This window comes from Lynx canadensis, chromosome B2 (assembly GCF_007474595.2).
Source record: "Lynx canadensis isolate LIC74 chromosome B2, mLynCan4.pri.v2, whole genome shotgun sequence".
Lineage (NCBI taxonomy): Eukaryota > Metazoa > Chordata > Mammalia > Carnivora > Felidae > Lynx > Lynx canadensis.
Genome location: NC_044307.1, coordinates 145,237,596 through 145,249,785, shown reverse-complemented (window position 1 = coordinate 145,249,785; position 12,190 = coordinate 145,237,596). Strand labels below are relative to the sequence as shown.

General features: G+C 54.0%; 1 protein-coding gene across 6 annotated transcripts in view; it reads left to right on the top strand.

Annotated features, from left to right (window-relative positions):
* AGPAT4 (1-acylglycerol-3-phosphate O-acyltransferase 4) overlaps positions 1–12,190 on the top strand; it is a 126,606-nt gene that overhangs the window by 87,759 nt on the left and 26,657 nt on the right. For 5 of the 6 annotated variants that reach the window (XM_030316741.1, XM_030316742.1, XM_030316739.1 and 2 more), the window contains one exon: positions 8,223–8,392. In XM_030316741.1, the coding sequence (XP_030172601.1) occupies positions 8,223–8,392 (170 nt within the window). Of the gene's footprint in view, positions 1–4,712; positions 4,783–8,222; positions 8,393–12,190 lie in introns of those variants that run through there. The other variant, XM_030316745.1, reaches the window with a different exon arrangement.

Below are 12,190 nucleotides of genomic sequence, written 5' to 3'. Positions count from 1 at the left end.
CAGCACTGGGAATTGGCCCCCACCGGTTCTCCAAATGGAGTTTGTAAAACTGGCCCCAGTAGTGGGCAGAGGCAGGTATGGCCCCAAGTGTAGATTCCAGGGGTGGTAGGGGAGGGGCAGAGAGAGAGAGAGAGAAAGAATCCCAAGGAGGCTCCTGGCTGTCAGTGTGGAGCCTGGCGTGGGGCTTAACGTCACCAAACGAACCGAACCGTGAGATCACGTCCTGAGCCCAGACCAAGAGTCGGAGGCTTAACTGACTGAGCCACCGGGTAACCCCCGGCAAACCAAAAATTTTAGATGGAACAGAAATTTCAAAATTGCTGTATCATATTGTAGGAACCTTGGCCGCAAATCTTAAGCAAATCTTATCTGTCATAGGTTTCAGACGGCCGAAGGCCCTGCCACTCACAGTGGCCCTGCCACTCACTCGGTGCCTCTGAGGAGAACCCGTGAACTGGGTGTCCCTCCTTCCCACAAGGAATTAACATGCAGCTTGAGGCTGCTGGAGTGGGAGGGAAGGGAATGTGATAAATTGGGTATTGGTTTGCCTAGGGGAGGGGACGGGACTGGAGGGGAGGGAGGGACTGGATGGGGACTGGAGAGGGGAGGCAGGGGATGGGTGGGGACTGGAAAGGGGAGATGGGTGGGGACAGGAGGGGTGGGGGGGATGGGTGGGGACTGGAAATGGGGAGGGGATGGGTGGGGACAGGAGAGGGGAGGCAGGGGATGGGTAGGGACTGGAAAGGGGAGGGGATGGGTGGGGACAGGAGGAGTGGGAGGGGGTGGGAGGGGATGGGTGGGGTCAGGAGAGAGGAGGCAGGGGATGGGTAGGGACTGGAAAGGGGAGGGGATGGGTGGGGACAGGAGGGGTGGGGAGGGGGTGGGAGGGGATGGGTGGGGTCAGGAGAGGGGAGGCAGGGGATGGGTGGGGACTGGAAATGGGGAGGGGATGGGTGGGGACAGGAGGGGTGGGGAGGGGGTGGGAGGGGATGGGTGGGGTCAGGAGAGGGGAGGCAGGGGATGGGTGGGGACTGGAAATGGGGAGGGGATGGGTGGGGACAGGAGGGGTGGGGAGGGGGTGGGAGGGGATGGGTGGGGTCAGGAGAGAGGAGGCAGGGGATGGGTAGGGACTGGAAAGGGGAGGGGATGGGTGGGGACAGGAGGGGTGGGGAGGGGGTGGGAGGGGATAGGTGGGGTCAGGAGAGGGGAGGCAGGGGATGGGTGGGGACTGGAAATGGGGAGGGGATGGGTGGGGGACAGGAGGGGTGGGGAGGGGGTGGGAGGGGATGGGTGGGGTCAGGAGAGGGGAGGCAGGGGATGGGTGGGGACTGGAAATGGGGAGGGGATGGGTGGGGACAGGAGGGGTGGGGAGGGGGTGGGAGGGGATGGGTGAGGAGGGAAAGAGCTTGGGGAGGAACCAGTTTCGGTGCGAAGGTGAGGAGTGAGGCCCTGCAGATCCAGAGGAAACTCACGTTTCTCCCTCTCCCTTTTCAAAGGGGCTTTCACTGCAGGTGAGGGGCGTGCCTCCCTTCCTCCTGTGTCCCCTGCATCTATTCCGTTGTCTGCCTTGAACAAACACTGATATCTCCATTTAGATTTATTCTGAGGTCAGAGCAAAGGGGCTTGAGGATTGGGGCTGGGGCGGGGCGGGACCCACAACACCCAGCGCTGTCTGCATTGATGATGATATGGGAATGTTCTCGAGGACCTAGGACCGAGACCGACAGGAGAAGGTACTAAGGACGGAACCCAGACAGAGTGTGAGTCCAGAAGTCTCTGCACCCACTGAACTTCAGCCAGTGTGGTGAGGAAGCTCCTGGCTGGGCCACAGCCGAGCCCCCCCACGTGTCCCAGGATTGCAGGGCCTGCTGTCACCCTAGCATCTCGCGCACCGCAGAGGCCACAGAAAAACGTGTGGAGTCCCCAACCTAAGGCAGTGCCACCCGATAGAAGGATTTCAGGGACAGAATGGAGAGGACTCTTCCTTGGGGGAAGGGCAGCAAAGAAGCTGGAGGGACCCGCCCGCCTGCACCCCCAGGTCCCTTCTTAGATCAGCGAAGGAAGTTTTTTCATGCCACCGATATAGCCCGATTATTCCAACCTACAGCAAAATGTGCCCGGCCAGCAGGCCTCGGGAAGAGCCGGGAGGGAGGTGGCTCCGGTGGTCTGAGGACGCTATGTGGGGGTGGCTTGTGGTCTCCGTGCAACTCGTGGTCTCCGTGCGGACTCGCTGCAGCCACCTTCCATCGCACGTGGGTCCACTCATCACTCACTTTTCCAGAGTGCAGGTACAGGCTGATCAAGGAGACACAGGCGGCATCACCCAAAGGCTCTAGTTAGTGAGGTGCTCCATGGGGACATCACTGAGGGACAATAGTGGCTTCTCCACGCTCCAAAGTTTTCTGCTGGTCTTTGCCTTTTCTGCCTCGTGGCCATTAGTACTTCCAGGCCCCCCATGGATGACCCAGCCTCAGGGGGGTGACCTCCTTGGCTCACCAAACAATCAGGAGCCCAGAGGTCAGCAGGTCTGTCTGGATGTTTTCTTTACCTGCAGCACCTGACCTTGGAAGAGTCAAATCCCAGCCACCTTCCCAAGTGACTTTCCCGGGCAGGGACCCCAGTGGTCCTGTTCCCTTGTGCCTTCCTACAGTCTGCCCGTGGTCGGTGATGTGTGAGGCAGTAGCCCGAGTGGACATGTCCCCGGAGAGACCCTGCACTCGCTCACCCTCATGGCCAAGATATGACCACTGAGTATGGAAGAGCGGGTCCTGGGGAGGCCCTGGGAACTTCCAAACTGCTGGCACTGTGCTGGCCTGGTTTCCTTCCTTCCACCATCTTCCCACCGAGAGAGCCCTCTCAGGACACCGCTGCAGCCTCTAGGCTCTTGTCTGGGGCTGGCAGAGGAGCTCCCCTTCCCCCTTCTTCTGCTTCGGTTTTGATGTGATTTATTGTTTTAATTCCGAGCTGCACTATTTTTCAATTAACTCCTCAGTTATTGGCTCCAGTTCTCGTGAGGCAAAAACTTCCATTGCTTTTTTTTCCTTCTGATTGCTCAATGAGGGTTGGTTTGGATACACAAACAAGAAGGTCAGTGCTCTGGGGGCAAAGACCTCATTTTGCATCTCTTATATTTGCCCTGGTAGTATTTGTTGTTGCCCCCTGGCGTCGTAATGCCAGCTGATGGGCCTGCAAATCCCAACAGTTGACAAGTGATTTTTCCCCCCATTTTCTCATGGGCGTCATTGGCGCCACTCACCTGTCCAGGGTCGTTTGGAGGGAGAGGGTCAGAGCAATCCCAGGATCTGCTGCCATCCTGGGCAGATGGTGAGAGCCCGCGAGACAGGCCATTGAGGGAGCTGCTGGCAGACCTCCCAGGATCCTGCGCCCTCAGCCGCCAGAACCCTGACATTCAACACGCCACAGGGCAGAGTGCATCTAGCTCAAGTGACCGATGTCCCGCCCCCCTCCCGTGGGAGCAGTCCACCAGGCAGGTGCTCTCGGGGCTGCCTGGCAGTTGGCTGGGAAACCGCAGAGCCAGGCCCTGACCCACAGCGCCGAGAGCAGCCACACCAGAGGGTGAATGAAACCTCGCTCGGGGAGGTATTTGTAAGTTGCGTGTAGTTATTCACATGGCACATCTCACTAAAACGTCAACTGCTGAGTCATTCGACTGAAGGTTTTTGAGCACCTACCAGGGTGGGTACTGGGACAAGGGTGGCGGAGACACGAAGAGGAAGGGACGCGGGTGCTGCCTGGAGGGTGTCGCGAGGTAACTGACAAGAATCGCCCCGCGCTCTGTGGGAATTCGTGTTGAAGGACACGCGTGGTCCCAGACTGCTAGGCGCTCCACTGTTAGCCCAGACAGGTAGGAAACGGACCGCCTCCCATGCTGGTGATTCAAGCGTAGATTGGTAGGATCTTTTTGGAAGGCAATTTGGAAATACCCATAAAATTTGAAAATATGCGTACTCTTCAACCCATAATTCTACTTTTGTGTATACCTATGCTGGAGAAATACTTTCACAAATATTTTTTTTCTAAAACATGCATTTTCGAGGGTGTTTATTGCCGTATCTGTAACAGTAAAAATGCTAATCAGTAGCAGAATGGCTAAATAAATCGTGGTATATCCATAGCATGAACAGCACAGCTGTTATGTTACCCTTTATGAAATTGTCATTCTGGTTATTTTTGACCTAAAACAAATGGCAGTTTCATATATTGAACAGAAATCCCTGTGCCTGTGTTTATCTTCAAAATGGGGATAATAATAGTGCCTCCTACTCTCATAGAATTAATGTGAGGATTTCATGCAATACCACGTGCAAAGCCCTTGGGACAGTCCCCAGCACATGGCTGGAGCCCAACAAATGTGTGCTAATATCACTATGTATATGTGTCAACATGGAAAGATTCAAAATACACCATTTGGAGAAAATCACTATATTTACATTTTTACAAAGGCGGATGAAATATGAACCCACTTGTGGGTGGGAAACACATGAGCCAGTGTGTGTGCGTCGAGTAAATGCCTAGGAATGGGACTAGAAGGCTTCCTTCCAAACTCTTCCTAGAGGTGAACCCTGGAGAAGGGAGCGGGAGGGGGAAGGGGAGGAGAGCTGCGGGGAGATAAGGCAGCCGCCTGTTCAGGGACTGGTCTCAGGGACCCGTCCTTATTCCACCGTGGGGCGGGGCGGGCTGTCTCTGCAGCTGGGGGTGTCATCTCTGCGGCTCATGTTGAAGCCTGAAACCCCAAGGGCAGGCAATCAAGGCGTGATGGATGTAAGTGGGGGAGATCAAGGGGTTGGAACCCCCAAGTGCAACCCGAAGCCTTAGGAGGGCTTGCGTCAGCGAGGGGACACACAGAACCTGGCCCAGGAGTCAGACGAGCTGGGGGCGGGGCGGGGGGAGGGGCAGTTGGAGACCCAGCTCTGATGCTGCCTCAGGCGGAAGAGGTGAATCAGCAGGTCTGCAGCCCTGTGTGTGTGTGTGTGTGTGTGTTACAGAGTGCCGCTTTGTCCCCTCCACCTGCCAGACCTCCCAAGAGTGTTTGTGGCCCCCCCCAACTGGAAACAAACCAAACAAGGGAGTCTGGGAGATGTAGTCCAGCCTAGCCTAAGGGACAGGCCACAAGGCCATCAAGGGGGAAATGTTACATTTTCCTCTATATACATCTGGATTTTTAAATTCTCTTACAGTGTGACCCTAAAAATGTATTTATTATGAATGAAAAAAAAAATTTGAAAGCCCTTGGTGAAAAAAAAAAAAAAAAACAAAACAAGGAAAGAAAACTCTTCCTCCCAGTGAGATCTAACGTTTGGATTTCTTGCTAACGGCGTCCTGAGAATCTATTTCTCCGCTGCTACCCGCCTGGCCTGGCCGCGGCCACCATCGCCTCCTCCCTGGGAGACTGCACTCACCTCCTAACTGCTTCTGGCCGACTCTCACAGTCTGGTCCCCCTTCAGCCAGAGTGCGCTTTTCAAAATGCAAATTAGATGCTGCTGTGCGCCTGTTTAAAAATGCTCCTGTGGTTTCTTGTTGCTTTCATTATGAAGCCATAAATCACAGCTCCCCACTCTGGTCCAGAAGTCGTTGTAACACTCTCCCTCTGTCTCTCTCCCCCCACCTCTTCGCTCTCGCCTTTAGTGGTTGCAGAGCTTTGTGGGTGCCATAAAGTTACCATGCAGATTACAGTAGTTCATGGCTGGCTACTGGCTGACCACCTACTATGCGCAGCATTTGCTAGGTGCCTTGACGATGTCATCTGATTAAATACCCACGGCATGGGGTACAGGCTAAAAGCTTTTCCTGTGCCCAGTTTACAGACAAGCACACCGAGACTTAGGGACATAGAGAAACGAGTGAGGGGCGAGCGGCACCACCGGGATCGGAGTCTGGAGCGTCTGACCCCCATACCCATGAGCGTGATGTTCAGAACCATCCATCCTGGGGACAAGTCTTTCCTTCCCTGTCACACCGCCTCGCGAGTGGGTAACGGGCTTTCCCTGGGGCAGTCGGCTCTGGGAGGGTAGGCATCTGAGCCGTCTCCAATGCCTCGCATGGAACTCGCGCACATTAGGTCACTGGTGTTTGTTGAAAGCGTGAGTGTGCTGGCGCCGTGCTGGGTTCTGGATTGCCGCTAGGGTTATTAGACCCCAACGATGCAGTCCTTGCTCCCAGGGCTTGTGCTGTGGAGTAGGGGAGCTGGTCTCACGCTCTGTCGCTAAGTCCCGGCAGGGTGCAGGGGGGCGGCACGTGTGAATCAGCCCAGCCTGGCCCCCAGTAGGGAGGTGTGGAGCCCAGAGAGGCAATCAGGGGGTATTTGCAGAATGGCCGTGGGATGCGAGTCACAGAACTGGAACAACAGCCTTATCTCGCAGACTCCCACGTAGTTCTGCTTTTGGGGGCTTATCTGTGCTCCGTGGCCAGTAATGGGGTAGATTGGTCCTGCCCACCCAAGCTCTTAGAAGAAATCAGCGCAGCAATATAAGCTCCTCCTACCCGGTGGTAAACAACTCTCCCTTGTCCTGGGTGGTGCTGCCCGGCCCTCCCGCCCTCCCTAAACACTTACCTTCGTCCCGACTTGCTGTGTTAGGTCCCACTGATGTCATTGCCTGTGGGACAACTGACCGGGGACTTGGCATTTTCTCAGCTCTGAGGACTAGGCAGACACTTTTCATTACCAAGTAAGGGGAGCCGGTCAGTTTGTCTGTCATGAGAGTGCTGGATCCTGAGTGGTTGGTTTGTTGGGAACTTCCTGTGTACTGTGCGTGGATCGGCCGCTGTGTGCTGTATTCTTTAATCCTCACGGAATCCATTCTAAAGAGTAGGGCACTGAGGCACCAGGAGGCTCACTTGTCCAAAGCCCCACAGTGCTCAGTGCTTAGAAACTAGCCTGTAATGCCTTCTAGAGATTTCTAGGGCTCCAGTTAGAAAGCATCAGTCTCCAGCCTCAAGGAGAAAGGTTTCCAAGGGCAGCCACTGACGCCCTTAAAACATGAGGTGTGCCTCCAGTCAAGACTGCACCTGCTCATGTGTGCGTGTGTGTGCGTGTGTGTAGGGGGTGGGTGAGGAGTGAGTCTTCGCTAGATGCGTACCCCACTAACCGGTGATAAACAGGGCTATGGCCTTGGGGCACAGGCCTCACATACCACCCATCCACCTGCTGAACACCTTCAACTTTCAAAATTCATTTTAAAGCTGCCATGTAGTAGATAGAGTCTTAATCCCCAACGTGCAACTATTTTTCTGAGCCATTTCTACCATCGAGGCAGGCTTTTCCTGAGGCAGCCAAGTTGGAAAGGGGTCACCAGGAATAAAGCTATCACTGAAGAATAAAGCCAAAGTGGTCATTATTGCCTGGGGCGGGGGGAGGGGGAAGGACTTCTCTATTTTCACAAGCTCCTTCCTGTAAAGAATATTTGAACAGTTTCACTGAGGCCCGCAGTACGATGGCTCTAATGTATCCTGGCTTCCTGACACCATGGCTCTTCATTATTTCAGGTGCACACAAGCATCGTGAATGGGAGAGAGAAATTAGGTATTTAGTGTTCTTTGATGGAGTTTATAAGAATCCCGATTAGGGGCGCCTGGGTGGCTCAGTCGGTTGGGCGTCCGACTTCGGCTCAGGTCATGATCTCACGGTTCGTGAGTTCGAGCCCCGCGTCGGGCTCTGTGCTGACAGCTCGGAGCCTGGAGCCTGCTTCAGAATCTGTGACTCCTCCTCTCTCTCTGTCCCCTCCCCAGCTCATGCTCTGTCTCTGTCTCTCAAAAAATAATTAAACGTTAAAAAAAAAATTAAAAAAAAAAAAAGAATCCCAATTAGTCATTTCGCAGGCTTTTAAGAATTCTGTGCATCATCTCACGCTGCCTTTCAGAGCGCTGGAAACACGAGGGCAGGCATTCTTGATGGATTCTGGCTTTCTGGTGTACTTCTCCCCAAGGTACTTAATCAAGGAATGCAAGCAACTCACTTGGCTTCTCAGCGCTTCCTCTCCTCCCCCGGACACTGTTGTGCAGTCTTCCTTGTTTTCCTTCTGCTTCTAAGCCATTTCAAGGACAGGGGTCTGGGCTGAAATGATCTAGAATGTGACCTCTAGAAGTTGCTTTCTGCCCCAGCCGGGAGGGTAGAGCCTTGCCCCTGCCCGGCCCGGTAGAACCAAGCCTTGGTCACCAAGGACGCGTGAAATAAACGTCTGTCTGTTGTTGTGGTTTGTTCCAGAGCTGGTGATGTTGCTGGAGTGGTGGTCGGGCACGGAATGCATCATCCATACAGACCCCCGGGCCTACCCCAAGTACGGAAAGGAAAATGCCATCGTGGTTCTGAACCACAAGTTTGAGATTGACTTTCTCTGTGGTTGGAGCCTGGCCGAACGCTTTGGGGTGTTAGGGGTAAGTTGGATTCACATTTTTCCGCCTCACACGCTTCCCTTGTTCAACACCATGACTTGCCCTTTTCTCTCAACCACTCGGGATTGCAGAAGCATTAACAGTTTCTACCTGATGAAATGTTCTTAACCAATTGCTTTTCATTCCTGCTTGGAGTCAAGATGAAATTCTTCTTCTTCTTTTTTTTTTTTAAGTTTATTTTTTTATTGATAGAGAGAGAGAGAGAGAGAGAGACACCCCCAAGCAGGCTCTGCACGGTCAGCACAGGGCTGGACCCCACGAACTGTGAGATCACGACCTGGGCTGAAACCAAGAGTCGGATGCTTAACCGACTGAGCCACTCGGGTGCCCCAAGATGAACATCTTCTAATGACCGACAGTGATATTTATTCAGCGACGACTGTGTGCTAGGTATTTCATATACCGTGAGTTTATTTGCTCCTTATAGAAACATTTATGAATAGATGATATATGCCCTCCCCTTTTTAACAACCTAAGTGACAGAGGGTTTAAATGATCTGCTCAAGCTCACAGAGCTATCAAGTGGATTTGGACTCGGGCTCCTCTGGTTTGAGGCCCCGTCGCGCCCTTCGTCTCTGCGCTCCGCTGCTTTCCCGGCTACCGGCCAGGAGTCATTCCAGGGTGCACCTTCCCCTCTGTGGGCTTCAGCACGCTGAGTCCCCAAGCCAGAGAGTTTCAATGTCAGAGTTGAGAATAAATACGAACTTCTGTTTCCCGCCCCCAAGTAGTTTGACTTCTTGCACGCCTTTGGGACTGGGTTTTCTGGGTTGACTTTCATCATCTTGAAAACAGCGCGTTGTGTAGTCACGCCCAGATCCGATCAGCGAATCTGAGCTGTCTAGGTGCTTAGGCTGAGCCGTCCCGACCGGGATGACGGGATGACAGGTGGCGGCCTGGGGCGAGGAAGGGCCCGGACAGCTTGAGCAAGAACTCAGGGCTCCTGTTTAGCACCGTCTGTGGGGAACAACGCCTGCAGACAGACGGGGTGTCTGCTCACATTGTTTTTGGACGAGGGAGAGAAAATGATAGTGTTCAGAGGGGCGGAGATTGAAGCCTGGGAGGCTGGCGGTGACTGCCTGTTTGGGAAGACCCTTCGTGAAGGAGGACTGCACTGCACGGATTACATTTTGTATCTGCGTTTAAACATTGATGCACTTTTATTTTTTTTTTTTATTTATTTTTTTTTTAATTTTTTTTTTTCAACGTTTATTTATTTTTTGTGGGACAGAGAGAGACACAGCATGAACGGGGGAGGGGCAGAGAGAGAGGGAGACACAGAATCAGAAACAGGCTCCAGGCTCTGAGCCATCAGCCCAGAGCCCGACGCGGGGCTCGAACTCACGGACCGCGAGATCGTGACCTGGCTGAAGTCGGACGCTTAACCGACTGCGCCACCCAGGCGCCCCAAACATTGATGCACTTTTAAATTGGGGGCAGAAGGAGAGAGAAGGAAATGTGTTTAGAATCAAGTCCCATTCATGTCTTTGGGACAAATGAGACTCCTTCGTAGGCACTGAAACCATCAAAAGGCAGGCAAGGTCTTTAGCAGTTTTTCAAGAGATAGAAACAGTGTGTTCCTTCGCCGTTGCCACCTTAAGACTTCGAGAAAGCTGGGTTGCCTATGAGCGAGTCACAGAAGGGATTTCTAGGAAAGGGACAGGCCTTCCAGCCAACGGTTTTCTCCTTTGTTTTCCTATTTATTCTTCCAGTTCCGACTTGGTATCTATGCGCACACGGGTGTTAAATATGTTTCCAGGAACAAGACCAAACACTTTAGCATCTGCCTTTCTCCGTTTCGGGCTCCTGGTCTCAGCTACAGTTCTGTGCTTTGATTCTCTGCGAGAGGAGACCACCCCCTAACGTGTCACAATCCGAACCCCACCACGGAGACGAATGGTCATGACAGGGTCCTTCTTCTGCCTTGGGAGAAAGGGTGCCTAGTCTCTCTGCGTCCTGACTGCCAGAACGTTCTTCCTACTGCCTCCGAGCTAGACTTCCTGGCGTGCCAGCGTCCCCCCAGGCCCGGGACTCCGGGTGTGGTTGAGGGACAGTCGGTGTTTTCCCGGCTTCCCGAGGCTTTGGGGGTATTCCTGCTCAGGATGTGAACACGCATATGGTCTGGGTGGCACCGTCCAGTTCGCGTCGTACCCTTGTAGCTCGATGACCACCAGCTCTTTCTGGGTACTTATTCACTGGATTTTGCTATTTCTAATTCTTAGGACATTGCATTATTTACACTCCATAAACTCCCAAAGCCTCAGTTTGGCTAAATCATTTGTCCCAGGAGCGTAACTAGAACATCTGATTTCAGAGCTCTGCTCTTCTCCCCCGATGGTGGTAGGGGAAGAGACGCAGGGGCCCTGGGGACGCTGGAGCCTTTGCGTCAGAAAATGACCAGGGCCACCTGAGGACAGGGACCAGGCTGGAGCACAGTGGTAAGAGTGCTGATGGCCGGAAGGTTCTTAACAGGACACCCCCATCTGGCCAACAGCACAGGGACTTCTCGCCTCCAGCTGTGATTCTGTAAACGGATACCCTGTCCGTCGGGTTTCCTTCCTTACTGTTGAAAACTGAGCAGCCAGGGTTGCCTGTGAGGGGTGTGAGCCCTGGCATCAGAGACTGTTCTAGGAGCTCGCAGGTTTCAGAGCTTCCGGGAGCCCCGGAGTCCTCGCCGGGACGGGAGGTGGCCGCCTTCCCCTGTCCTCCAGCACTGAGCACCGGCCTGTGGTGTGGCTGCACTTTCCAAGGTCGCCTCGTGCCGGCCAGGTACCTGGTGCCCGGAGAGCGTGATGGAGGAGTCAGCGACCCTTGTCGGGGTCGGGGGTTGGGCCAAGTCAGGGGGAAGCCGCCAGACTCTTCTCCCCGGGGACTGCCCTGTCTGCTGCAGGGGACAGTTCACATCCACACGTGCTGCTCGAGCAGCCGAGGTCCAGGCAGCGGCCGTGATGCCAGGTGAGCCGCTTGGCCTCTTTCCAAAGTGGCACGTTTATTCCTGCCACCCTTCAGCGGCCACAGAGCAGCGTCTTGTTACGTTAATTGTTCAGCAGTGCCCTTTGGCCTTAAATCACCTGCCCCCCAAAATAAATGACTAAATAAACAACACGTGACAGCGAGATCCTTCTGGAGTCTAAGGAGCTCCCGAGCTTCTTAGAGAAGCTTCTTAGAGAAGAAGGGACAAGACGGAGTTCCTGAGGGGGCAGTTTTCACCTGCCCGTGCAACTGCCCACGAGGATGTGCGTTCATAGTGAAGCCATGAAATTTGCCGAAATTCTTGAGAATGGGGCCACTAAATGTGAAATTGGTTTTGGGGGGAAAGGGGTGGGCTTTTCTTAAACAGGAAAAAGACTTGTCGCCTTTTATAAGCATCTGAGGACCCACACAGTCATCCCAGTGGCCTATTCTCCCCTCAGAGCTGGCACTTCGTGGCACAGGCCAGGGTTACAGCAAAGGCTCCGGTTATGACTTTGAAGAATACACGCGCTTCCCTCCTGCCTGGGGACGGGCGTGGCCCGTGGACAGTTAAGAGCATGAATCACTAAAGCGTCCAGCAAAAATACAATGCAGAGGGGCCGGGTTTCCGAAGCTTCCGGAAGTTTCTCTTTCTGTCCCAGCAAAATACATACGTGTCACTTCATAGTGGCCCTGGCAGGTCACTCCAGGTCATATTTGTTGGGTCTTTGAGCGACACCAGGTGCCTGGTGAGCGTTCCATACACAGAAGCGGCTATGGTCAATATTTACCTGCTGGGTAGGTGCGGCCTGTAGGTTAACGTGGAGGCCA